Source organism: Nicotiana tabacum, chromosome 5 (genome assembly GCF_000715075.1).
Source record: "Nicotiana tabacum cultivar K326 chromosome 5, ASM71507v2, whole genome shotgun sequence".
Lineage (NCBI taxonomy): Eukaryota > Viridiplantae > Streptophyta > Magnoliopsida > Solanales > Solanaceae > Nicotiana > Nicotiana tabacum.
The window spans coordinates 47730519-47755261 of record NC_134084.1 but is presented as its reverse complement, the minus strand read 5'-3'; the positions used below and the strand labels follow the sequence as shown (position 1 = coordinate 47755261).

Below are 24743 nucleotides of genomic sequence, written 5' to 3'. Positions count from 1 at the left end.
CTCTTCAGCTTCAGCTCGGGCATCCACAACCTCGGCCTTCATCTCCAAAAAGTTGGACTTGAGCCTTGCAATCCTGCTCATCTGGATCGAGCTGTTTTTATGGGCGTTCCGGAGCTGTACCTCGAAGGCAGAAGCCTTGGCCAAAGCATTCTTCTTGGCGGCAATGTGGGCATCTATCTGAGCCCTTAGATCGTTACACTTATACTTGGCCTGGCCAACCTTGCCCCAAAGGCATTCCAGATCCTCTGTCTTGCTCTGCAACTGAAACATCAAAATATTAACCTCCGGGGATAGAAGAAGAAACATGCACCCACTCGGAGCAAAGGTTACCTATTTCTCAAGGTGGCTTTCGTAGTTCAGGCTTCGAATCGCCTCATATCGAAGGTGCCTCAGTTACTTTCCCCTTTTATTACAAAGAATCATGAGGGATTTCTCCTCGTCCATGGCCTTCCGCATCCTGGATTCACGACGGAGCAACTCGGATTTGAGCTTCTCAAAGGCCTATGAAAAAGAAGCTCGATAAGAAAATGAAAATGTAAAATAAAAAAACCAACAAAGTCAACCAAAAGCTCACCGCAATACAAAGCCGCTGAGCCTCCTCAAAAGTTGAACGTGCATCTACTCGCTTTGTCTCACTGGACCTAGTTGAACCGATCTCAGTAGGGACATGGTCGCTCAAGACCTCGCTTGTTTTAGGCGACCCCTGGCCTCGAACATCCCTCGAAGTACCTTCGACAGGAGATGAAGACGACGGCAAAACACTTGTATCCCTCGAAGTACCTTCGACGGGAAAAGAAGACGACGGCAATGCACCTGTCTCCCTCAAAGTACCTTTGACGGGAAAAGAAGACGAGGGCAATGCACCAGTATCCCTCGAAGTACTTTCGACGGGAAAAGAAGACGACGTCAAAGGAGGAGCCACTCTTCTGAGGCTAGAAGTCTCGGTAGCTGCAAGCTCAGCCGATACATCCCTTTTGAGCCTCCGAGCAGGGCTTGCCTTACTATGAGCTCTTCGTCATTCGAAGATTCCTTCCATTTGTTATCATTCCTCAGCCCTGAAACTGACGATCCTTCCTCCTCTCCAAAGGGGCACAGTCTCATCTCAGAAAATTCTTCAATACCTACGATGACGGAGTTAATACACATAAAAGAAAGTACCTTTCAAAGAAAATAGGCCACACAACATGTATCATGGTGTTTGGCCTCCCATCTACCTTTGGACAGATCTCGCCACTTGCGCTCATCGTAAGTTGAGCAAGCTGCTAGTTTCCGAGTCCAATCCGCCAGGTCGGGGACCTCGTATGGCATCCAGGCGATTATTGTACAAAGGAAAAGGAAAACATCTTTACGGAGTCCGCCTCCACCATGAACAAAATGACAAAAATGCAAGTGTACCACTTACGTCTGAAATTCCATTTCTCAGGAAATGGCAGGAACTCCACATGGATGATATCGACAATCTGCACTCAGACAAATCGATTCATCTACCCTCGGTTCCCATTTTCTTCATCGTCGGCAGCAAAGGTCCTGGTGGATCAGCATCGTAAAGATATCAGGCCTCGGAAATGAAAGGGACGATATAATCTGATGAGATGGCTAAGGGTGAACTCAAGCCCGGCTTCCTCCACAAAGAACCTCATCATCAATACTATCCTCTAGAACGACGGGTGAACCTATGCCAGGGTAGCCCAATATCTTCGACAGAAGTCAAGCATGACTCTATCGAGAAGGCCCAATGTGAAGGAGTACATGTATACGTTCAAAAACCCCTCTACGTGAGCCGTAATGTTCTCTTCTAGGGAAGGTACCTGTAGTACCACCTTTTCTCCCCATCCGCAGTCTCTCCTCACTACCTCGAGGTGTCCCTCTCCTATTGATGAAGTGAACCTCGATGCATGATCCCAATGTCCCTCAACATTGGGAGGTGTCTCTAATGAAAGGTCCCTCTCAAGACAAAGCATATCGAGGTTAGCTCGCCAGACGCCGACGGTGTACCACCAACTGAGCGGGAAGCAGAGGTGGAACCCTCCTCTTCTTGGTAAACGAATTTGGGCGTAGCAGACATAGCTATGGAAAAACAAGAGAAGGGAAATGAAAACATAGGTGAAAACTCTGAGTTAAAATGATGAAAGAGCTGGCGTGAGGAAGGAGAACACTGTAAAAAGGATAGCTGCTCAAAGTAGCGGAACCCCCAAATAAAGGGAGAGCAAACTCATATATAGATCAAGATAGGCAACTGTCCGCCTACTTTAAAGGCCAATTAATTCTAACTAGCCATTATCACTTTCGAGGAAGTATACCGGTAGGACCATCCCAGTCATCTCGTGACTATGTCATATGAATGACGATGTCGTACAACATTCGAGGGGTCAGAGATTCCTAAGTTAACCTAGCCTTGAGATGGTGCCTGATCTTGAGAATCTCTGCTACCGCTAAGATAAGCTCTAAGGATCCATCAATACTTATATCGCCTCGAGATAGTGCCCGATCTCGAGGATCTATATCGATATAAAATGGGGCTCTAAGGAGCCATCAAAGACAGTCTAGCCTCGAGATGGTGCCTGATCTCGAGGATCTCTAGTATTATAACTATGAGCTCTATAGAGTTGTCAATATAAACCTAGCCTCGAGGTAGTACCCTATCTCGAGGATCTCAACTATTGCAAGTGCGGGTCTTTCACCCGATCCTTCGGCCCCCGGGTCACCTAAGTCCAAGTCAGTTCTCACTAGAGAATTATTCATAAAGCCTCAGGGCTATCTCTACTTAGAGCTCGAACCGACGCCTTCTCGACTACTAAACTCAAGGGCTACCCAAGTTTGAGCCAATTCCCACTCGAGGGCCACCTGAGTTCGAATGCATCCGCGTTCAGGAACTATCTATAACGCCTTAAGGCTATTTTCATTTTAAACTCAAGGCCAATTTTTGCTCAGCTGGAAGATACCCGAGTGCAATCAAACTCTCACTCGGGGACTATTGGCCTAAGGGTTATCTTTATTTTCAGATGATCGAGCAAGCTCTTGCTCGAGGACTAGCAACGAGGCCCAATGAGGCTAAGCCTCACTCCAAAGAGAATCGAGACCCTGCTCTCACTCAACTCGAACTCAGAGGTTCCGGCAACCTAGGTTCATATCGGATCAATCCAGGCTTGGTCCAAAGGTTGACAGGGAATTTTAAAGAACATCGTATTAACCACTCGAGCACCAAAGAAATTCCTATGTCCTTGTCCAGTATTCGGATCGACTGATAAAGTCACATACTTGGCTCTTTTCACAAACACAGGCGAAAGGGAATCCAACACAAGTCAAAAGCAAATTGAAGAAATTTTTGAATTAATTAAACGACGATTACAAAAGCCCACGAGGGGTCCTTACATGGAAATAAAGCAGTAGAAAACAACAGTCTAAAAGCCTAGTCTACTTTCGGAGGTACAACCTCGGGAGAGACATCTGCGAGAACCATTTCCTCGGGAACCCCATTTCGATCTTCCAAACGACGTCTTCGAGAATCTCCTCCGAAGCAGAAAAAGATAAGGAAGATGTTGTAGCCTATCAAAGAGCAAAAACTTTCAACAAGCGGGGAAAATTGTGCCTTGGTGGAAACTTTGGCGAGTATGGGTCTCGCCAACACTACTATTGGGAAGCCACTTCTTGAGACATTACACCGGTGTAGGATGCAAAGGTTAGTAGATGACACCACCTCACTCCATGGAAAGCAAAAGGAGCGAAGCACGACACCAGGTTGAAATTAAGGGAGATGAGTGGTAGTTCATGGTCCATATATCCTCTAATACGGGGATAATTCGTAGCCCCCCTCTCATTATTTCAGGCCAACAACAACAAACCAGTACGATCCCACTCAGTGAGGAAAAGCTCTAAAAAGGAGCCATGGCATAACTGGCAAAACCGCTGCCGTGTGACCTTACGGTCATGAGCTTGAACCATGAAAGTTAGAGTTTGGATGAGTATGAAGAGAAGAAAAGGGTTAAAGGTTGTTAAAGGATGGCTGAGTGGAATTTTGGGTCAAGAAACCTTCCATTTATAGAAAGGCAGTACCGTAACTGACGGCGCAATCAGCGCCTTTGGGAAACGTATCGACAGGCGCAATCAATGTTTTTTGGGAAACAGATCGGCGGCGATATTATCACTTTTGGGAAAATAAACTAGCGATACATTGAATGCTTCTGGAAAGATGAACCGATGGGACGTTTCAGTTATCACAAAAGCTTACGTCATAAGCATGATGTCATCATGAGAGGCTCGAGGAGATCGATGTCAAACTCGTTTCTTATCATTTTACTCTAAGAAACGCGGGGACTATCTGTATATGGCTAAAATTGGAGAGTCCGATTTGGGGTCATCAAGGCATTCCGTAGCTCATCACCAGAAGGCTCGAGGCACAGTTCGAGGTTTTATGAACTAGAAGGCTCGAGGCATAGCTTGACCTCGGGGCAGTACAAATCGGTGGCTATGATGAATGAGTGGGAGATTCCCAGGGCGAGTGATTAGAGCTGACCAAGTCCATAAGAATAGTACAAGCACGTACCGTGGTATTAAATGGTTGTACCAGCCGCATATCTTTGTAATAAATACATTTGTACTATGTTGGGATTCCCCCTCCAATATAAAGGGGACCCTTGTTATTTTTTGCACACATAATATTCAATACAACCACAAGAACATTCTCTGCTCTCTAACCTTAGCATTCTCTATTGTCTCTACTTTAATTCATTACTTAAATTTATTACGTTTCATTGATTGTCCTTCATTTATTACTCATCGTTGATCATAAAGAGCCCTCGCTAAATCTCTTAGGACTGTTAGTCCCCCATCTATCGGCCCCAGCCTAGCGCCCAGCTCGATCCCGAGGCCCCGTATAGCCAGGCTCGAGGCCCCGATCCTCAGCCTCTCGATTCGCACAACATACTACCTTCAGGCTCTTTCTATTTTCTAGTCTTTCACTTAGCACCTATTGCCTAACAACTAGCATAAAAATAAATCACATATTTTTAGAACCACATAATCAAATTTAATTGTTATTACCATTTTCACGGTAAACAATTCTATTTTCATAATGTAGAAAAATATTTTCCCATTTCAACAAATTGAATTTTTTTTTCATGATGTAGAAAAAGTATTTTCTTTTATTCAACAAAATGAGTAATTTTTTTTATGTTGTAGTAAAGATACTTTCTTTTTCAACAAAATAAAGTAGTTTCTTTTTAGTTATCAAGCTCAAATTTTAACGTTGTTCTTGTGTGAAAAAGTAAAGTAGCACATTAGTTCCTTTGGGTTTGTGTGAACTTTAAGAAAAAATAATTAAATTTTTGAAGAAAATAGAGTGGAGGGGCGGGGGAGGGGGAGTACAGAAAACATGAGGATTTTGGGGAAGGTGAGTTGAGGAGAGTAGCATAAAAAATTATTTTCTTAAAAATATTTTATACTCTCTAACCAATAACTAGAAAATATTTTTCGCAAAATTTTTTTCACTCACCAACCAAACGAGAGAAAATAAATTATAAAAGCACTCATTTTCCAGGAAAACATTTTCCTTCCTGCCAAACACACCCCAAAAGTAATCAAATTTTGTAAGTTTACGCAAGTATATATTTAGTGGGCATTTGGACATAAGAATAGTAAAATTCCAAAATACGGTGAAATATTTTTTCAAGTGAAAAGAGTTGTGTTTGGACAAGAATATAATTTTGGATTGTTTTTTAAGTTTTGAGTGAAAATTTTGAAAAATAACTTTTTTGAGTTTTTTAAATTTTCAAAATGCATCTTCAAATGAAAATTATAAATTTTATAAACAAACGCTGATTTTAGAAAAATAAATAAAAAATTATTAGAAAAAGAAAAAAATTTCTTATGTCCAAACTATGGCTTTAAAGTACTTGTATTTCATTATTTCATATCAACTCGGAGTATGACCGAGAGCGACAAAAAAGGAAAAAGCCATTTTTCGCTCCTAAACGACGGTGTTTTAGTGAAGGCCTAAAAATCTAAAAGACGCTGTTGCTTGAGCCAGAACTTCTTCTTTCCTTTGCTGCATTACCAAAACCCTGATAAACCCTAAACCCAACAACCCTCAGAGGCTAATCTGCGCAATGGATGAGAAAGAAGCATCGGCATCAGCTTCAGCTTCAGCGCCATACCCTAACCCCGTACAATCAAGTGAATGCGAAGAGTGCAAGTCAAATTCATGGAAATACAAATGCCCTGCTTGCTCTATACGCACGTGTAGCCTTCCTTGTGTCAAATCCCACAAGGAAAGAACTGGCTGTACTGGAAAAAGATCGCTCACTGATGTCGTCCCTTTATCCCAATTCAACGATAACATTCTTTTATCAGGTTTATATCTTACTCTTAATAATGAATTTTCATCCTCTATAGTCCAATTTCTTCCCTCCCCCCCCCCCCCCATTTTGGTACTTGTTATGATTGCTTAGGATTTTCAATGGAACTCGTTGCATTTATGAATGTTTGCTTTTTGCATGAAAGTCTATACAATATAATTTCTTAGTTCAGTCTCACTTTGAATCCCCCCGGCATGACAAAAAGTTCAAAATGTAGTGTTAAATGGGGTTCAAAAGTTGCTTTAGGTCATATATTCAAATCCCAATTGTGATTTTCTAGATTCTTTTTGGATCCCCATGTATAAATTTTTGGCTCTGCCACTGCTTTGGTAGGATGTATTTGCTTCATCAAGGTTGAAGATATCCTTGCAGTAGGAACATGAGTGCAAAAAAAGTTACTGAAATTGTTGAAATAGGCGGAGAATGTGTAAAAAGGAAGTTATTACTGAAAATATTGGAAGCTTTGCGATAGGAGCCTGATAGTTTGGTTTCACATACCCTTTCTTCTTTCTTTTTAATTTTTCTTTTTTCTGCCAAAGTGGAACCCTTGGCATGCTGCTAACTTTTGCTTCCAAAGTAATAAAAATTCCCTCCAAAAGTTGCGCAAGGTCAAGTTTATAAGAAGTTTCTGTAATAAACTAGTTTCCCTTTGACAATGATAGGTTTGCGTATTCCAGTTTTATTAATCTTTCTATATGCCTTGTTTTTTCCAATTTGGAGGTTTTGCTAAGAGTTTTATGTTAAACGTCCCCTTCAGTCTTGTAAATATGCTTCATTCAGTGGGATCTATCTACTTCACCTATGAGCAGGGGTGGAGCTAGCATAAGAGTTACGGATTCGGCCGCACCCAATAACTTTGGTCCAAATCGTGTATTTTTCTTAAGAAATCCATTGAATATGTATGTTAATTTAGACGTAACCTAAACGGACTAGAATTCCTAACCCAAAGCTTCAGATCCTAGCTCCGTCTCTGCCTGAGGAGGCATTAATTCATTGTCTATGTTGGCGAAAAGCTCTAAAAAGCTCTCTAGGTTTATTGGCGCGTTAAGCGCAAAACACAATTCAAGTGTGGGCTTCAGTAAAGAAAAAGCGTGATGGGAAATAAAAATAAAAATAGATATGTAATTTAAGTCTTAAGAAAAAGTAACAAATTCATTCATAATGTTTTTCTTAACAACTAATGAACTAATTTGCCGGTTATATTTGTTGTTTAGCACCACTTGATTCAAGATAGAACTCATGCGCAATGAATACACACGCCTTAGTGCTTTGCCTACACTGAAGTGCAACTTAGCAAGGCAAAGCGAAAGCGTCCTTCCCGAGCTTTTCCGAGCTTCAGGGCTTAAGCGCGCCTTAAATGAGCCTTTGACAATTCCATTAGTTGGGAAGAAGTCTCTCAACGATGGTGAAAATCTTCTGTTATGATATGCTTTTGGAAACTGTTTTTTTTTTCCCAATTGATGAATGCTTTTTGAAACTTTTACTTTTGGCAGATTATAACATGCTTGAGGATGTTAAGAGAGTTGCTGAATCAGCTAAAAGAATGAGACAGAAGCTATGTGGCTACTCTCATTTTAGGCTTCCTTTACATCTGAAGAATCTTCTGCGAGCTGCTTCTGATCGTAGGACCAAAATACTCTTCCTATCAAGCGGAATGTCGAGAAGATTGAAAAATCAAACTTATTACAATGAAAGGTTTGGTCTCGTGGAGTTGGCTTGTGCTTTGAGTTAATGATGCATAGATTTCATTTGTATAATGGCGGAATGCTTGGCATATGGATATCCTTTATTGTTTTGAAATTAGGAGGCCTATATTTGTTTCAGTCTTGTTTTAGTCTGAAGTCCATAAAGTTGCAGTAATAATGCATGCTTTGGATAATCTCATTGTGCACATAATATATATTTTTTGTGCTATGATTATACGGCTTTCTAGGAGTGTTCTAGGCCTGTGTAGTTTTTTTTTTGCCAGTTAAATATAGAGAACCTCTAATACATTTTATTTCTATTTTTATGTTGCATGATGTTGACCTGGGATGAATTTAATTGGATAAACAGGGTCGGTGAGGATTCATACAATTGACCCCAGCTGGTTTGGGATTGAGGCCTAGTAATAGTAGTTGTTGTCATTATACGGCTTGCTAGATTACAGAAGCAAGCGCCCTTCACATTACTTGGTTTGGCATTCCCTAAGCCAACAACTTGGTGAATTGGTTCCTGCTTCAACTTTTTTTTTATCCATAAAATTATTCCATATGGCATATGCCTTTGGAAAATATCTCCTTTTCTCCTGTGGATTTCTCATTGTTCTCATCTTGGACTTCATGAGAAATACAAGGCTTCTGTTTATAGCCAGTTGGTTTAAATGTGAGCCTCCGTTAATCATTTTTCCTTACTTCTAGATTCATTGTTAGCCACGTCAGTTTGCGTTGTTTGTTATTATTGTTACTACTCTATCATCAAACTTATCTTCAGCTTTATCTTTATAACGTGCTTCCCCCTTTTTGCTCTTAAAAATACCATCTGGGCTTTTGTTATCTTATGCATCAGAAATTTTGAGATGTTTTTTATGATTAACAAATTCTTATTTATTCCGCAGGAAAAAGTTCATATCTTGGACAATTGAATGGCGTTTTCACTCGACAGATATTGTGTTGATTGATCATGGGTAAACATCCTTCTTGACTATGCTTACCCTTTCTCAAAAAAAAAAGAAAAAAGAAAAAGACACCCTTCATGACTAATTATATTTTCCCTTTTGGTTCCTGAAGTTTTCATCTTTTGTTTTGACCTACATAATATTGATCTACACACTGTCTTGGTGAACTTTCCCGTACTTACTAATTGCTTTTGTTGCAGAGTACATGAAGACACAAGCCTCTGCTCTGTGATTGAGAATCATTTGAAACCAGGCCCTTGGAATCATCCATTGAGGCAATTCTTTGAAGAGCCACTGGATTCTCTTAAACTTTTCATCCGCAAAAATCCAAAGGTCTCTTCTGATTTCTTGGATCTTGTTTCATATAATTATGTTCGTGGCTGTTTTCAGCTCTTTTGGATAGGCCGATTCCATCTTATCCTTGGGGGTAAATTTTGTTTACAATGCCAAACAACAATTAGTGTGCTTTATGTAATTTCTTTTTCGTTGTTTCTTTCTTCTTCTTTTTGAGACATGCTTTTCTTATTATTTTTTAATAACTATTTATATATGGGTATATCTTCAAATGGGTTATTTTTAGTTAATGCTGCCAAAGGGAGTGTATGGAGTCTGATTACTTTGTTTGGTGGCAGGGCACACAATCACCTTTTTATCAGTTGGATATAAAGGCTTCGCTGCGTGAACAACTAGCCACTAAGGTTGTCCTAGAGTACCCTGTCATTTATGTTTTCCTGCCATCGCACAGCTGTGATTTTGAAGTAATCAAATATTCTGTCCCTCTAAGAGTGGAGCAAAATGAGCTCGATTGTGATAGCCGAAGTCCCAAGGGAGTAATGTTCAGGGAGGAGGATATAGAAGATGGTGGATCTTTAAACCCACACGTTTCAGATCTCTTCACTTATACCAACTTAAATGTGGCATCCAAGTCATCTGCCAATAAAAAGGAGACCAACAAATTGGAAGCGAGCAGAGGTGCCAGATCATTTGTAAATGAACATTTTAATGAAGATGACCAACATATATGTGATGACACATACTCAGATCTTGATCTGGTTCATTCATTTATGAAAGAAAAGGATCTGGGGGTAAAAGAGGACTGTTCATACTTGTGTGATGTTTTACCTGTGGAAGGAGAATTGGAGGAAGGAGAGATAGCATTCAAGTCATCTACGGAAAAAAGGGAGACTAACAAATCTGTATTATCAGAAGGCCAAAGTTCCAAATCATTTGTAAGTGGACTTCTTAATGAAAATGACAAAGATATATGTGATGATACATACTCAGATCTTGATTTGTTTCTTTCATCTATGAACGAGAAGGATCTGGGGGAAAAACAGGACTATACATATTTGAGTAATGTTCTACTCGTGGATGAAGAATTGGAGGAAGGAGAGATAGCTTGACTTCTTCTTTTCCAATTCCTTGTTGCTAATGGTAGTTAAATGCACCAAAAGTCGAGTCATTGTTATGGTGGACTGGTGCTAGTGGTACAAACCAGGCTTGGCGTGTCAAGTAAATACTTGCTTTTTGTGCCACTGACTTGCATAATATAGTCAGAAAGATAATTGATAGCAGAATTTCTGAATATGGCTTCCTGAAGAAATTTTCACTTCTGAATTGTTGGAGGAGCATTATAACCATATTCTGCGGGTTTCTGGTCCGGATTCTCTTACAGCCCTTTTTTGTGGGATGTGAAAGATCCAGACATGGTTGTCGTTGACAAAATTTTAATTATAACTGAGAGCTGTCTCTACAATGAGAAGGTCCTAAATGAGATCAGTCGGATTGCAGAATCTGCTAGCTGTTCACTTTCCAGTTCTAGCTGATATCTGGAGTAATATGCACATTTAAGCAATGGTTTCTTATGCTACCCTTTCTTATTCGGTTATCAACAGCATATCATTTTTCTGGTGCCAAAGGAGACGCAAACCTCTGCAGTTCTTGATCCATTGCTTAGTATAACCCTATAAATAGTTCTCAGGAATGATGTTCATCTGGGGTGATCAGGCGCACCCATTTTGTTGTCTACATTCCTCCCTTTTGTTTTCTTAAAGAACTTGGTTCATTCGACAATTGGCAATTGGATGTGTTTTTTCATATGTAATTTATGAGTTTTAGCCCTGCAGAAATGGGGTACTTGAAATGTAATGTCGTTTCCACCAGAACGATAAATGTTCCAAGAAGTGTTTGATATCTATTTAATATATCATGTAAAATTTGATGGAAAAGCCCAAGGTTGACGAATGATAATTATGTGAAAAATTTGAGGCAATCGAGTGGAAAAGCCCAAAGTTTGACGAATGATAATTATGTGGATGAAATGGAGAAATTTTACTATTAGATTGCTGAACAATTATGCGGTCTGCGAGATGTTTGTTTAATGCTTTTTGAACATACTAGGTTAAACGTACAAATAATATTGTTCTTAATAGTCCATGTGATAATGAGAGACCTCGTTTCATGTAATATAAATTTTTATATAAGGGTCCTTCGTATGTGGTTAATCACTAATTCCGTTAGTGTAGTTTTTCTTCTTCTGGGAATTCTATTAGAATTCTTTTTTCTCCTTTTATCGTGTTTCATATGGTATGATAGCTTTTAAACTTTTAGAAGCTATCCTAGGCTTCTTTGCTTTGTAGCGGCAAAATCCGTGCGCGTGGCAATATGAAAAGTATCATGTCGTTAAGAGATGCAAATATTGTACTCAAACTTATGCTTCCTCAAGTGCTCATGTCACACACAAAACTCAAGTCCAAATAATGCAATGCATCTCACGTCTTAAAAGTTTCGTGGGACGCCCCATTTAACAAATAGGCAAGAAATAATGAGAATATTGTGAGCGTTACAGTGTAAAACAAAAAATCAGAAAAACTGTTAGAAGAATAAAGAAATGTATAAAATAGTAAAAAATCAGAAATATTCCGAGTCCACAATTTTCTTGTGCACCCTTAAGGAATTTTAACCCCCTCACACGTTGTCAAGGTAATGGATTAAATCCTCCCAGGATAAAACGGAATAAACCTTCCTGCAACAGTGGCAATACAAACAACAGGATACCAACGAACTCAAAGAACGGAGCAAAATCACACTTACGAATTTGAGAGAGAGAGACTGCGAATTAGGATGCAGTATATTCAGAAAGAAAGAAGTTCTAGAGTGTTTTTTTCGTATCTAGAAGATGCAGCCTTGCCTCAGAATTTATAGGCAAATATCAGAAGAGGCGTCTGGAAAGGTGCCTTTTCAGAAAATACGTGGCCAGAGAGGCCCTCTGAACCTGACTGTCGCGATTCTACCGCGGTCGCGGCAGAACCGCGGCCAGCGAGGCCCTCTGAACTTTCACCAGGGTTCTGGCGTAGTTTCAGCAGTGATTTGACATTTAATTAATTATTAAATAATTAAATAAATTTTGTCCAAAAAATAATCTTATCGATCATTTTCCGAATCCGAATCCGAATCCGAGCCGAGCGAGCGACGACGACGGCGCGAGGGTTCATTCTCTTCAACTCCTTTTAAGAACTTTAAGAAGTGAATCTATATATAAGCACACAAATGTGATTGTCCCTCACCAATGAGGGACAAAGTGCAAGACAAAGGTTCACTTCTTCAAATTTTCATTTTCCCTCCATTTTATTTCCCTCCATTTCCAATTCACACTTCTTCTACTTTAAAGTCCAATGGCTTAAAGTCCAACAATCCCCCACATGAATGGGAATGGCTGTATCAAGAAAGATCATAGATGAAAGCTATGTGATTTTGCAAGTAAAGATTAATTGCATCTGGATAAGTAGGTTTCCCTTTGAACTTTCCGTAGTGAACATATGTCGGATATACTCGGTCAATCGGTAGATTTGATATCTTTGAACCGTCGAACTTTAGTGTATACCTAGACATCCATATGTCACACAACCAACCCTTAACCGTCTTTTAGTTCTCATTGTTGTGTTCGTTTTAGCCATGAACACCGCCTGGTCTCATAAGTGCGTAGAGAATTGGCCTTACAGAATTCTCCTTGAAGCGGCTTACACTTCACACTTACGTAGGTGATTCCTAAACGTGCAATCCTTTAGATTGACACTATTTGATAGATACCTCATCAAACTTTGGTAATCATTAAAGAACGTGTAAAGTTCTATCCTTGTTACTGAACATTGTCTTCATCACGAGAATGGACCAAAGATTTTATTTTGACAATGTTGAACCGGTCAATCACAACTTTGTTTGAGCTCCTTGAACCTAGATCTCGGAACATCCAAAATTCTAGGTAGAGTTACCGCCATGTTGACTTGTCCTCGGCCATAGTCCCATTCCCTTAGATGATTTCTCAACTCCCTCTCTAGTTAAGCCTTTTGTAAGTGGATCCGCAACATTATCCTTTGATCTTACATAATCAATAGTGACAATTCCACTAGAAAGTAGTTATCTAACGGTATTATGTCTTCGTCGTATATGACGAGACTTTTCGTTATACATAACGCTCCCTGCCCGTCCTATTGCAGCCTCACTATCGCAATGTATGCAAATAGGAGCCAAAGGTTTTGGCCAGAACGGAATGTCTTCTAAAAAATTCTGAAGCCATTCAGCTTCTTCACCGGCTTTATCCAATGCTATAAACTCTGATTCCATTGTAGAGCGAGTGATAAATGTCTGTTTGGAAGACTTCCAAGATACTGCTCCTCCACCAATAGTAAACACATATCCACTTGTGGACTTTATTTCTGATGAGCCGGTTATCCAATTAGCATCACTATATCCTTCAATAACCGCAAGATATTTATTGTAGTGCAAAGCGTAGTCTTGGGTATACTCCAAATATCCCAGAACTCGTTTCATAGCCACCCAGTGATGCTTGTTGGGATTACTTGTGAATCGACTAAGTTTACTTATTGCACAAGCTATATCGGGTCGTGTACAGTTCATGATGTACATTAGACTTCCCAACACACGAGCATACTCCAATTGAGACGTACTTTCGCCTTTATTCTTCATAAGATGATGGTTTAAGTCAATTGGAGTCCTTGCACTTCTAAATTCCAAGTGTTTGAATTTTTCAAGTACCATTTTCACGTAATGTGATTGAGACAAAGCTAGACCTTGAGGAGTCCTCTGGATTTTAATTCCTAGAATTACATCGACAACTCCTAAGTCTTTCATATCAAACTTACTAGCAAGCATACGCTTAGTAGCTTGAATGTCGACAATGTCTTTGCTCATTATTAGCATATCATCAACATATAAGCAAACAATGACTACATGATTTTGAACGTTCTTAATGTAAGCACATTTATCACATTCATTAATCTTAAAACCATTTGACAACATTGTTTGGTCAAATTTCGCATGCCATTGTTTGGGTGCTTGTTTTAGTCCATAAAGAGACTTAACAAGTCTACACACCTTCTTTTCTTTTCCCGGAACCACAAACCCTTCAGGTTGGTTCATGTAAATTTCTTCCTCAAGATCACCATTTAAGAAGGCTGTTTTTACATCCATTTGATGGATTTGAAGACCATACAAGGCGACTAACGCTATTAGCATCCGAATAGATGTAATTCTTGTTACCGGCGAGTATGTGTCAAAATAGTCAAGACCTTCTCGTTGTCTAAATCCTTTGACAACAAGTCTTGCCTTGTATTTTTCAATAGTACCATCATCTTTCATTTTCTTCTTGAAAATCCATTTAGAACCCAACATTTTGTTACCCGGAGGAAGATCAACCAATTCCCAAGTATGGTTGCTCAATATGGATTCTATTTCACTATTGACAATTTCTTTCCAATATTGTGCCTCTGAGGAAGACATTGCTTCCTTGAAGGTACGAGGCTCATTTTCTAACAAGAAAGTCAGAAAATCTGGACCGAATGAAGTAGATGTCCTTTGACATTTACTTCTTCTCGGATTTTCCTCATTAGGCATACCATCTGTTGTTTTCTCCCGAGGTCGTTTTGACTTTTGGCAGGTCACTTCACTTTCCTTTTTATACGGATAAATAGTTTCAAAGAATTCAGCATTATCTGATTCTATTATCGTATTAATGTGAATCTCAGGATTTTCTGATTTATGAACCAGAAAACAATATGCCTTGCTAGTGGTTACATATCCAATAAACACACAATCAACCATTTTTGGACCTATCTTAACCCTTTTAGGTTTAGGAACTTGTACCTTAGCTAAACACCCCCACACTTTGAAGTATTTCAAGCTAGGCTTCCTTCCTTTCCACTTTTCATAAGGAATGGACTGTGTTTTACTATGAGGTACACGATTGATTATCCGGTTAGCTATAAGTATAGCTTCCCCCCACAAGTTCTGTGGTAAGCCAGAATTTATTAGCAATGCATTCATCATCTCCTTCAACGTTTGATTCTTCCTCTCCGCAATTCCATTAGATTGTGGAGAGTAAGGGGTAGTTGTTTGGTGAATAATGCCATTTTCCAAACAAATTTCTTTAAAAGGAGATTCATATTCGCCACCCCTATCACTTCTTATCATTTTGATCTTTTTGTTTAGTTGCGTTTCAACTTCACTCTTGTATTGCTTGAAAGCATCAATTGCCTCATCTTTACTATTAAGTAAATAAACATAACAGTATCTCGTGCTATCGTCAATAAAAGTAATAAAATACTTTTTCCCACCGCGAGATGGTGTTGACTTCATGTCGCAAATATCTGTGTGAATTAAGTCTAAAGGACTTGAATTCCTTTCAACGGACTTATAAGGATGCTTAGCATACTTTGATTCCACACATATTTGACATTTGGAATTAATGCAATCAAATTTTGGCAATACTTCTAGATTTATCATCTTCCGCAATGTTTTGAAGTTTACGTGACCTAAACGCGAATGCCATAAAGTGTTTGACTCAAGTAAGTAAGAAGAAACATTCACTTTATTGATAGGAACTGCTATTACATTTAGCTTAAAAAGGCCCTCATTTAGGTAACCTTTTCCTACATATACATCGTTCTTACTAAGTACAACACTATTAGAAATAAAAACACATTTGAATCCATTCTTGACAAGAAGTGAGGTAGACACAAGATTCTTGCGAATTTCTGGAACATGGAGGACTTGGTTTAGAGTCACTATTTTTTCCGACGTCATCTTCAACGCCATTTTGCCAACTCCTTCAATTTTGGTCGTAGATGAATTTCCCATGAAGATTATCTTGTCGGGACCTGCAGGGGCATAAGAAGAAAATAACTCCTTGTTAGTACACACATGGCGGGTGGCTCCAGAATCTATCCACCATTCTTTCAGATTTCCTACCAAGTTGCATTCAGACAACATGGCACACAAGTCTTCCATTTCATCTTCAACCATGTTGGCTTGATTCTTTTTCTTCTTATCAGTCTTTGGCGCACGACAATCCACTGCCTTATGCCCAGTTTTTCCACAATTGTGGCAATTACCCTTGAACTTTTTCTTGCTTGGGTAATTCTTTGGTTCAGAAGCCTTCTTCCTTTTCTTATTTTGTGGTGCCTCCTCAACAATGTTTGCCCCCACAATTGTTGAGTTTCCACGTGACTTCTTTTCAACATTTTTGTTGTCTTCTTCTACCCTCAGACGAACAATCAAGTCTTCTAGTGTCATTTCCTTCTGCTTGTGTTTAAGATAGTTCTTAAAATCCTTCCATAACAGAGGTAATTTCTCAATGAAAGCAGCGACTTGAAAGGCCTCATTTATAACCATACCTTCAATAACAAACTCATAATTAGTAATAAGATAAATCTTATTAATAAAATTATTGACTCGGGTCATACCTTCAGCCAGGAGGTCATGCACAATGACTTGTAATTCTTGGACTTGAGTTATGACTGACCTAGTGTCAATCATCTTGAAATCCAAAAACCTTGCAGCCACGAACTTCTTAAGTCCGGCATCCTCAGTCTTGTACTTCTTCTCAAGTGCATTCCATAACGCTTTTGAAGTTTCCATGACACTATAGACATTGTACAAGCCATCTTCCAAACAACTCAATATGTAGTTTTTGCACAAGAAATCAGAATGTTTCCATGCTTCAGTTACAACAAGTCGTTCATCATCCGGAGTATTCTCAGCCATGACCGGAGGATCCTCCTTGATGAAACGCTGCAAACTCAACGTAGTAAGATAGAAGAGCATCTTCATTTGCCAGCGTTTGAAGTCAATACCGGAAAACTTTCTAGGTTTTTCTGCCGGTGCCATAGCATGAGCAAGAGTAGAACGACTTGATGAGGCAGCAACACTCGTAACAGTAGCAATCGTTCCCGCAACACTTCCATTAGTTTGGTTTTCATTCATCATATTTCTGTAAAGTTGAAAACAATACAGAACTTGTTAAATCAGTGAAGTTTTGATATCTTCAAACTGAATACCAAACCAAACATAGAACACGTAACAACGGTGAAGTTTTTATATACTTCAAATCCGTACGTTTATTATTCCGGCAAAGTTTTTATGAACTTTAAACCGGACAGAAACTATTATAGGAGTAGAAAGCAACAAGGCTTTAGTCTCCAACAAAGTATATAGAAAACAGTTTAATAATCAACACAGAAACGTTAGTAAATTAAAATTCCTTAAGCTTGTGAGCGTTACTGTGTTAAAACAAAAAATCAGAAAAACTGTTAGAAGAATAAAGAAATGTATAAAATAGTAAAGAATCAGAAATATTCCGAGTCCAAAATTTTCTTGTGCGTCCTTAAGGAATTTTAACCCCCTCACACGTTGCCAAGGTAATTGATTAAATCCACCCAGGATAAAACGGAATAAACCTTCCTGCAACAGTGGCAATACAAACTGCAGGATACCAACGAACTCAAAGAACGGAGCAAAATCACACTTATGAATTTGAGAGAGAGAGACTGCGAATTAGGATGCAGTATATTCAGAAAGAAAGAAGTTCTAGAGTGTTTTTTCGTATCTAGAAGATGCAGCCTTGCCTCAGAATTTATAGGCAAATATCAGAAGAGGTGTCTGGAAAGGTGCCTTTTCAGAAAATATGCGGCCTGCCGCGGTTCTACCGCGATCGCGGCAGAACCGCGGCCAGAGAGGCCCTCTGAACCTGACTGCCGCGATTCTACCGCGGTCGCGGCAGAACCGCAGCCAGCGAGGCCCTCTGAACTTTCACCAGGGTTCTGGCGTATTTTCAACAGTGATTTGGCATTTAATTAATTATTAAATAATTAAATAAATAATCCAAATCCGAAGCCGAGCCGAGCGAGCGACGACGACGGCGCGAGGGTTCATTCTCTTCAACTCCTTTTAAGAGCTTTAAGAAGTGAATCTATATATAAGCACACAAATGTGATTGTCCCTCACCAATGAGGGACAAAGTGCAAGACACAGGTTCACTTCTTCAAATTTTTATTTTCCCTCTATTTTATTTCCCTCCATTTACAATTCACACTTCTTCTACTTTAAAGCCCAATGGCTTAAAGTCCAACAAATATTTCAAGCCCAATAAAATTTTGGAATTAAGGGTCTATTGTGGAGAACTCATGAATTTGAACTCCAAATCTTCGTTAGAACCCAATAATGACATCAAATATCATTTACCTATGAATCAAAGGATTCAAATGTTATGACTCATATCTGGCATTCAAGCTGCAACAAGGCACTCAACGAGCCACTGCCCCGCTATATAAGCTAACCATGCTATTACCAATGAAATAAATATGATAACAATAATACTAAAGATGTCTCAAAGATATAAATATGAAAATGGAAATACAGCCGTCTGAGCATTGGCCTACAGTACCCGAATATTGAACTAATTAAATCATGGAGCTACTATGAATTTGAGTACAACTTATACATGATGCAACCCGAAAAAATAAAAGACAAGACTGAAAGAAAAAATAGAAGCTGATATTGCCTCCACGAACTAGTAGATGGCTCACCTCAACTGGAAGGACTGGATCAAGCTAGAATCACTGCTCAACTGGTGTGTCACTGTCGACAGGATCTGCATAACACAAGAAACTGTGAATTAACTAGACCTAGCAAGATCACTGATTCACCCTCTCATGTTATCCTAGGGACAAGTTTTTAGAAAAAAATATAGTGCATATTGGTCGTTAAAAATCAAATTTCTTTTAGTGTGTGGAGCGTTATTGTATGTTTGACCAACCTGGTGTGGTGCATCAACTACCCATCTTACCCGATAATAACTCAATAATATAGAGCTGCTAGCTAAGATATTGCATAAAATGCACCCAAGTTAGGAATAGTGCTAAACAAGTGATATTGTATGCTATGCAGTTAAACAAATATCACAATCATAAACTGCTAAAAGTATCATAAAAGTATAAATACACATAGTAGAACCCTTGTAATCTATGTTAGATACTCTGAAATTAACTAATCTAGCTTATGCTTGCTGCACACCCAAACTAGATAGTTAACAAGCATACATACAACATAAATAAGTTGCTTTTTTAAGCAAATAATTTAATAGTAAAAGTTTTCACTTGCCTCGAGATGACAAAACATCCAATCCACCAAGATGCGCTCCAAAGTCCTCAATCTATGCAAAATACGCACCATCAGATAAGCATACATATTAGACTAGGTCCTAGAATTTTAGGATACACGGAAATCAAAGTCAACAGTTGATCAACTCAAAGTTAATTCTCAGGTCAACTAGTCAAATGTAAGGTTCCGCAAAAGTTCACCCGGGATCTAAGGGTTTAAAGTGCCAAGAACAAGCTAATATGCAGCATAGTTTTGTGGACCGCACAATGCGTCGCGAAGCTGGCAGAAGAATTAGCTTGAGAAGATGATTCTACGGTCAGTTATGCGGATCGTGAATCAGCTTACTGACCACAGAATCGTTGCAGAATGAGTTAGAAGCGAGCCGGTTTGGGGGTCTTTTCCGGTGATCATGTAAACCGCATGGCAGTTTTGTGAACCGCATATCCATCGTGAAAATGGTCAGGCCACCTGGGAAATTTTTGAAGGAGAATCTACAGTCCAATATGCGGACCGCAAAATAAAAGTACAGACCACAGAATCACCGCATATCCGACCAGATCATTTTGAAAATTTGGAGGACCATTTCGAGGTCCCTTTTGTCACAAACCAAATCGATGGGCCGCGACGGACACCCGGTACCTTACTCAATCGAGTACCAACGTAATGTATCTTTCTTATTACATAATCATATACATGTTACATACAGACCTAATAGGCCAACATAATCATTTATAAACTCAAAATATAGGCCGACAAGGCCGTACAATCTTTCACGTACACGACATATGTCTACAAGCCTCTAAGAGTACATAAATGTCATAAAGGTCGGGACAGAGTCCCTCCATACCAAACAATACACGTCTAAATCATAATAACCAAACAAGCAACTCCGAAGCAAATAGAGCGCACCAACATCTTTCGTTGAGCTAATAGCCTACTTGGAGGGCTCTCGACCTGTCTATCGGCACCTGCGGGCATGAAACGCAGCGTCCCCAGGCAAAAGGGATGTTAGTACGAAAAATGTACCTAGTATGTAAGGCACATAAATAAGTACATAACAGACATGGAAGAAATATAGAGTAATTGACTCAACTTGTAAGTCTGGATAACTCTGTAAATCATGAAATACTTTTAGCGTCATGAATATGCATATGAATGTCATGCCATGCATAGGTACATGTTTCATAACATCATCAGCCTCTGAGGGCATCCCATCATATCATATCGGCCACTGTGGGCAAAATCATCAACGTATATACCAGCTGAGCAAGTGGTGGTGCGTATATAATGCTATAACCTTTCCCATATCCCATATCCCATATACATATATATACACACATATATATGCGTATATAACGTCATCTGGTCATGAGTCAATTTACATAAATGCAATGCATGAAAAGTACGTTAATAAAATATTTCGGAATGTCATAAGACCATTTTGCCTTTGAGTAATATCATAAAGTAAACTCTTTTCAACTTTCGTATTTTTCTGAGACCCATGAACAGATGATAAAATATTATGACACATGAAAATTCAAGAAAATAGATATCTCTAATACTTCTATGAATAGAGTCATTTTTGGAATTTGTGCATTTACACGTTTTGCTTGTATCGTATGGATCATGCCAAAAGAAAGAAGGGATAGCCTTAACATACCTGAGTCGGATCTCTTGACAATCCTTCCAATATATATCAATTTCGACAACACGTAACGACGGATCAAAGTAGCGAAAAATCCGTATGATATTCTTGAGAAAAATTGTACCATGCTCTCTTAGAATTACAAATCACGTTACTATTACACAGTGTAACTTTGTATGAAAATTTTACCCAAAATCCATCACTTTCTTTAGGCTTATCCAAGATCCCTTAATTAACATTGTTTTCCCTCACTAATCCAATAATTTCTTAATTATAATTTAATCTTCCACTTAAAAATTAATAATTACCCGATTATTCACATAATTAGAAATTATCTCAAATTACTTAAAATACTACTCACTTTTAACACACCTTACTATCATGGTCATGAGGTACCTTGTATGGTACTAGTCCATAAATACCAGATATTATAGCTCGGACCGTATTTTATCCCAAAATGTCAAAACTTAACGAAATTCATTTTCTTCGATTTGCTTACTCTCTCACCTTCACGAATTTACTCAACACTCGTTTGAAATAGCGTAATACTTATAATCCCAAAATAAATCTCATTCCCGAACTTACGTCGATTAACTTACGATGAAACTTCAACATACGAAAATGCGGGGCGTAACATCTCATTTCTGATCTTATATCAATTTACTTGTGGCTTACTTCGATGTACGAAAACATGGGGTGTGATATCATTCCCCTTTTTGAAACATTCGTCCTCGAATGTTGACTGATGCACTTATCATTCTCATAACACATAGCTCTTGTGAATACTTTAGTACTCCTTTTGCCATCTAGACGACTGTTCTGTGAATGAATCCCAAAGACTAGGGCATTCCCCCTTTTAAGACTCTTTCTCATGCCACGACTTGTAGTTGGAATCATTCTAATCTCGCAACTGTTCCTACCTTCTATCATGCAGCCTTTATGACTCTAGCTTTGTATGTTCGCCTATACGACTCTTCTTTTCTTTTTCCTCCAGCTTTTAGCCCATCTCTAGGACTTACTTTGTAAACATATACAGAGCTTGACAAGATGTCCCTCTAGGCATTTATGGGTATACTGAAGTTCTTCGCTTGGTACTTTGTTGAATTCATGAATATTGCTATATCTCATCGCATAGGTTTGTTTAGCCATCCGTATGAATTTACTGCTATAACTCTTACTTTAATTTATCGTTGCTGAGGTCTGCTACCAAATCCCAGCTTACTCTCGTTGCTTATTCTATATGTATAAATTTAAGTCTTTTAATGCTTCCTCATTACTTCTCATCTTTAGAATGATGGCCTAATCTCATCTCATAATTTGTGACTTTTGTCCATCCATTGTTGATTCACCTCAATATTTATCTACAATATGCCACTGATAACTTGAAACTTCTTACGTAATACTTTGCCCCTAGGGCTTACGTTACATAAAGGAATATTCAAAGTAATTTTTCTTATCCACTTAGCGGCGATACTGTACTTAAATAACCGTATTCTATAGCATCCCAAGGTGATTCTCTTACGTGAGTATTTTAATCTTGTACAATTCATGAATCCCCTTTTTTTTCAAATCATTACTCAATCGAAGGCACAACCGTCATCTTTTATCTATCACAATTACACTCTTATTCTGCTATTAGGGTAGTATTCCATCTCTTCTAAATGCTACTTATGAAGAGTAACTCCTTTGAGTCCATTCAGGCTATACTGAGCTTACTATAACATAGAGAAGCCATTAGTCATCTTATTTTCATAGGCCTAATCCTGAGGACTAATCCATTATTATCACCTTCTCACTCGCCTTTTCTCGTTCTTACATCCTGTCATAAAACTTTTTGCTTTACTATACTTTAGCTTGCGACCTATACATATCTATTTATACTACTCGCAACTTTCCTTCAACTTGCTTGCACCATAGGTTTACTTACGTTATTCTGGAATGTCAAGCTAGACATCACATCGTCTCTAACCCTTCTCTACACTCTTAGCTAGATTTCTCAGTACTTAGAAACAATAGGCTGGAAGACATGCCGCCGACGATGCCGCTATCATTCCCAGTTATCGGATCCCCGCGCTTCTAGCCTTCTACCCGATGTATGGACTATTCACAACTTTCTGCATTTGAGTATCTTGTACGTTATTCACCTTTACCTTATTTACTTAAAATCTCGCATCATATCTTCTATCTCTTTCATAATCTCCCTTCCACAGAGGTATGATTCACACCATAACCTGAAGCTCTATTATAATACTACAATCCGGTGGGAGCTTCATATTGACTTCTTATGAGGCTGTTTATTTTTTTAACTGGCTTTATCGTAGAGCCGTTATAGACTATGGTTGGTGTACTTTATCTCATGTAGCTCTGATATTAAGAGTGATCTTGCAGTGTTCTCAATCACTACATCTATAATATTCCAGGTCCAGTAATTAGACTCTTGATTTACTTAGTTGATGTCACTCTTTAATTTCCTCTTCACTCTAATCAACCTTTATGTAGGCTTAAACTATCTTCCGATCTATGGTTCATGGTATTAGTTATGGGCTTGAAATATGCATGATATAACCCTTTAATAATTTAATCCTTCATTTATGACCTGGCTTAATTCTTTCTTTTAACATATACCAGAACCTTCTATTGATGTATATGCTGCATGTATAAAACTCTGAACCCTTATGTGAGTCCATAATGTAACCAACTCTGGATCATTGATCAAATAATTTCTTTTGTTCCATTTTAGCTTTCTTTCAACGTAAGCTATTACTTTTCCTGGTCCTTCTACCCTTTGTTGCGTCCATACTTAGCTCGTCTTAGTGCCCATACATGCCAGAGTCTTCGTGCAACTCATATGATCTCGAATATTACTTTTAATTTTACTTCCCGTTCATTAGTCACGGTAGGTGCACTTTCCTTTGGAGTGCTTATAATGTTGTTGTGAGACTGTTGTTACACGACCATTTTCTCTTTAGGTCGTTGTACTTAAGTTGAAGCCTTCTTCCTTATTTCCTCAGCTAGTCTTTCGTTATAGCACTTAGGGAGAACCCTTGATCCTCGTAAAGTTGTGAGCTTATTACAGACCTTTTGATGTCCTTCCTTGCCTATAATTATCTGTAGTTGCTTACCTCCGTGCCCATGTACTTGTAGGGTTGCTTCAACTGATATTTTGATTGCCTTCCCAGTGACACTTTCTTTTATCCCCGTAAAACTCATACGGTATCTCTAACTACCCCGACTCCTATTTGAATATATCTCAAGTATTATAATAACATTACTACGAGGATGAAATCTCCATGTTGGGGTTTACTACATTTATCTTGCATGATCTGCTAATTTGTCTGTAACTTCTTGTCTAACCATGACTAGGCTCTTCCTGAATCAACTACTAACTACTCATTGACCCATTCTCATATCCATATTCCGCATAATCTCTCTTAGGTTATTTCCTTTGTCTAACTTACCTCTTGCACTGGTTTCTTATTTATCAATAACCTTCCGAGCAAGAAACCTTACTTCCTTTTTCTAACATCGCTTACGTAACGTTATGGAATCATAGAATAAATGTAGGATTCGGATAAGTGCAATCTCATTCCTTTCTCATTTCTATCGCATTCTTCCTTTAACATTCTATATTCCC

The 24743-nt window shown here is 38.8% G+C and overlaps 1 protein-coding gene across 1 annotated transcript; it reads left to right on the top strand.

Annotated features, from left to right (window-relative positions):
* The first annotated feature begins 5987 nt into the window (after positions 1–5987).
* On the top strand, positions 5988–11231 carry LOC107770307 (uncharacterized). The gene is made up of 5 exons (XM_016589598.2): positions 5988–6348; positions 7847–8048; positions 8950–9018; positions 9210–9342; positions 9642–11231. Exons 1-5 carry the CDS (start codon positions 6105–6107, stop codon positions 10410–10412), a joined length of 1419 nt encoding a protein of 472 aa, XP_016445084.2. The 5' UTR covers positions 5988–6104; the 3' UTR covers positions 10413–11231.
* Positions 11232–24743: the final 13512 nt, after the last annotated feature.

Coding starts and splice junctions, on each gene's coding strand:
- LOC107770307 (XM_016589598.2), top strand. CDS start 6,105: ATGGATGAGAAAGAAGCATCGGCATCAGCTTCAGCTTCAGCGCCATAC. Junction 6,349..7,846: donor CGATAACATTCTTTTATCAG/GTTTATATCTTA, acceptor TACTTTTGGCAG/ATTATAACATGCTTGAGGAT. Junction 9,019..9,209: donor ATTGTGTTGATTGATCATGG/GTAAACATCCTT, acceptor CTTTTGTTGCAG/AGTACATGAAGACACAAGCC.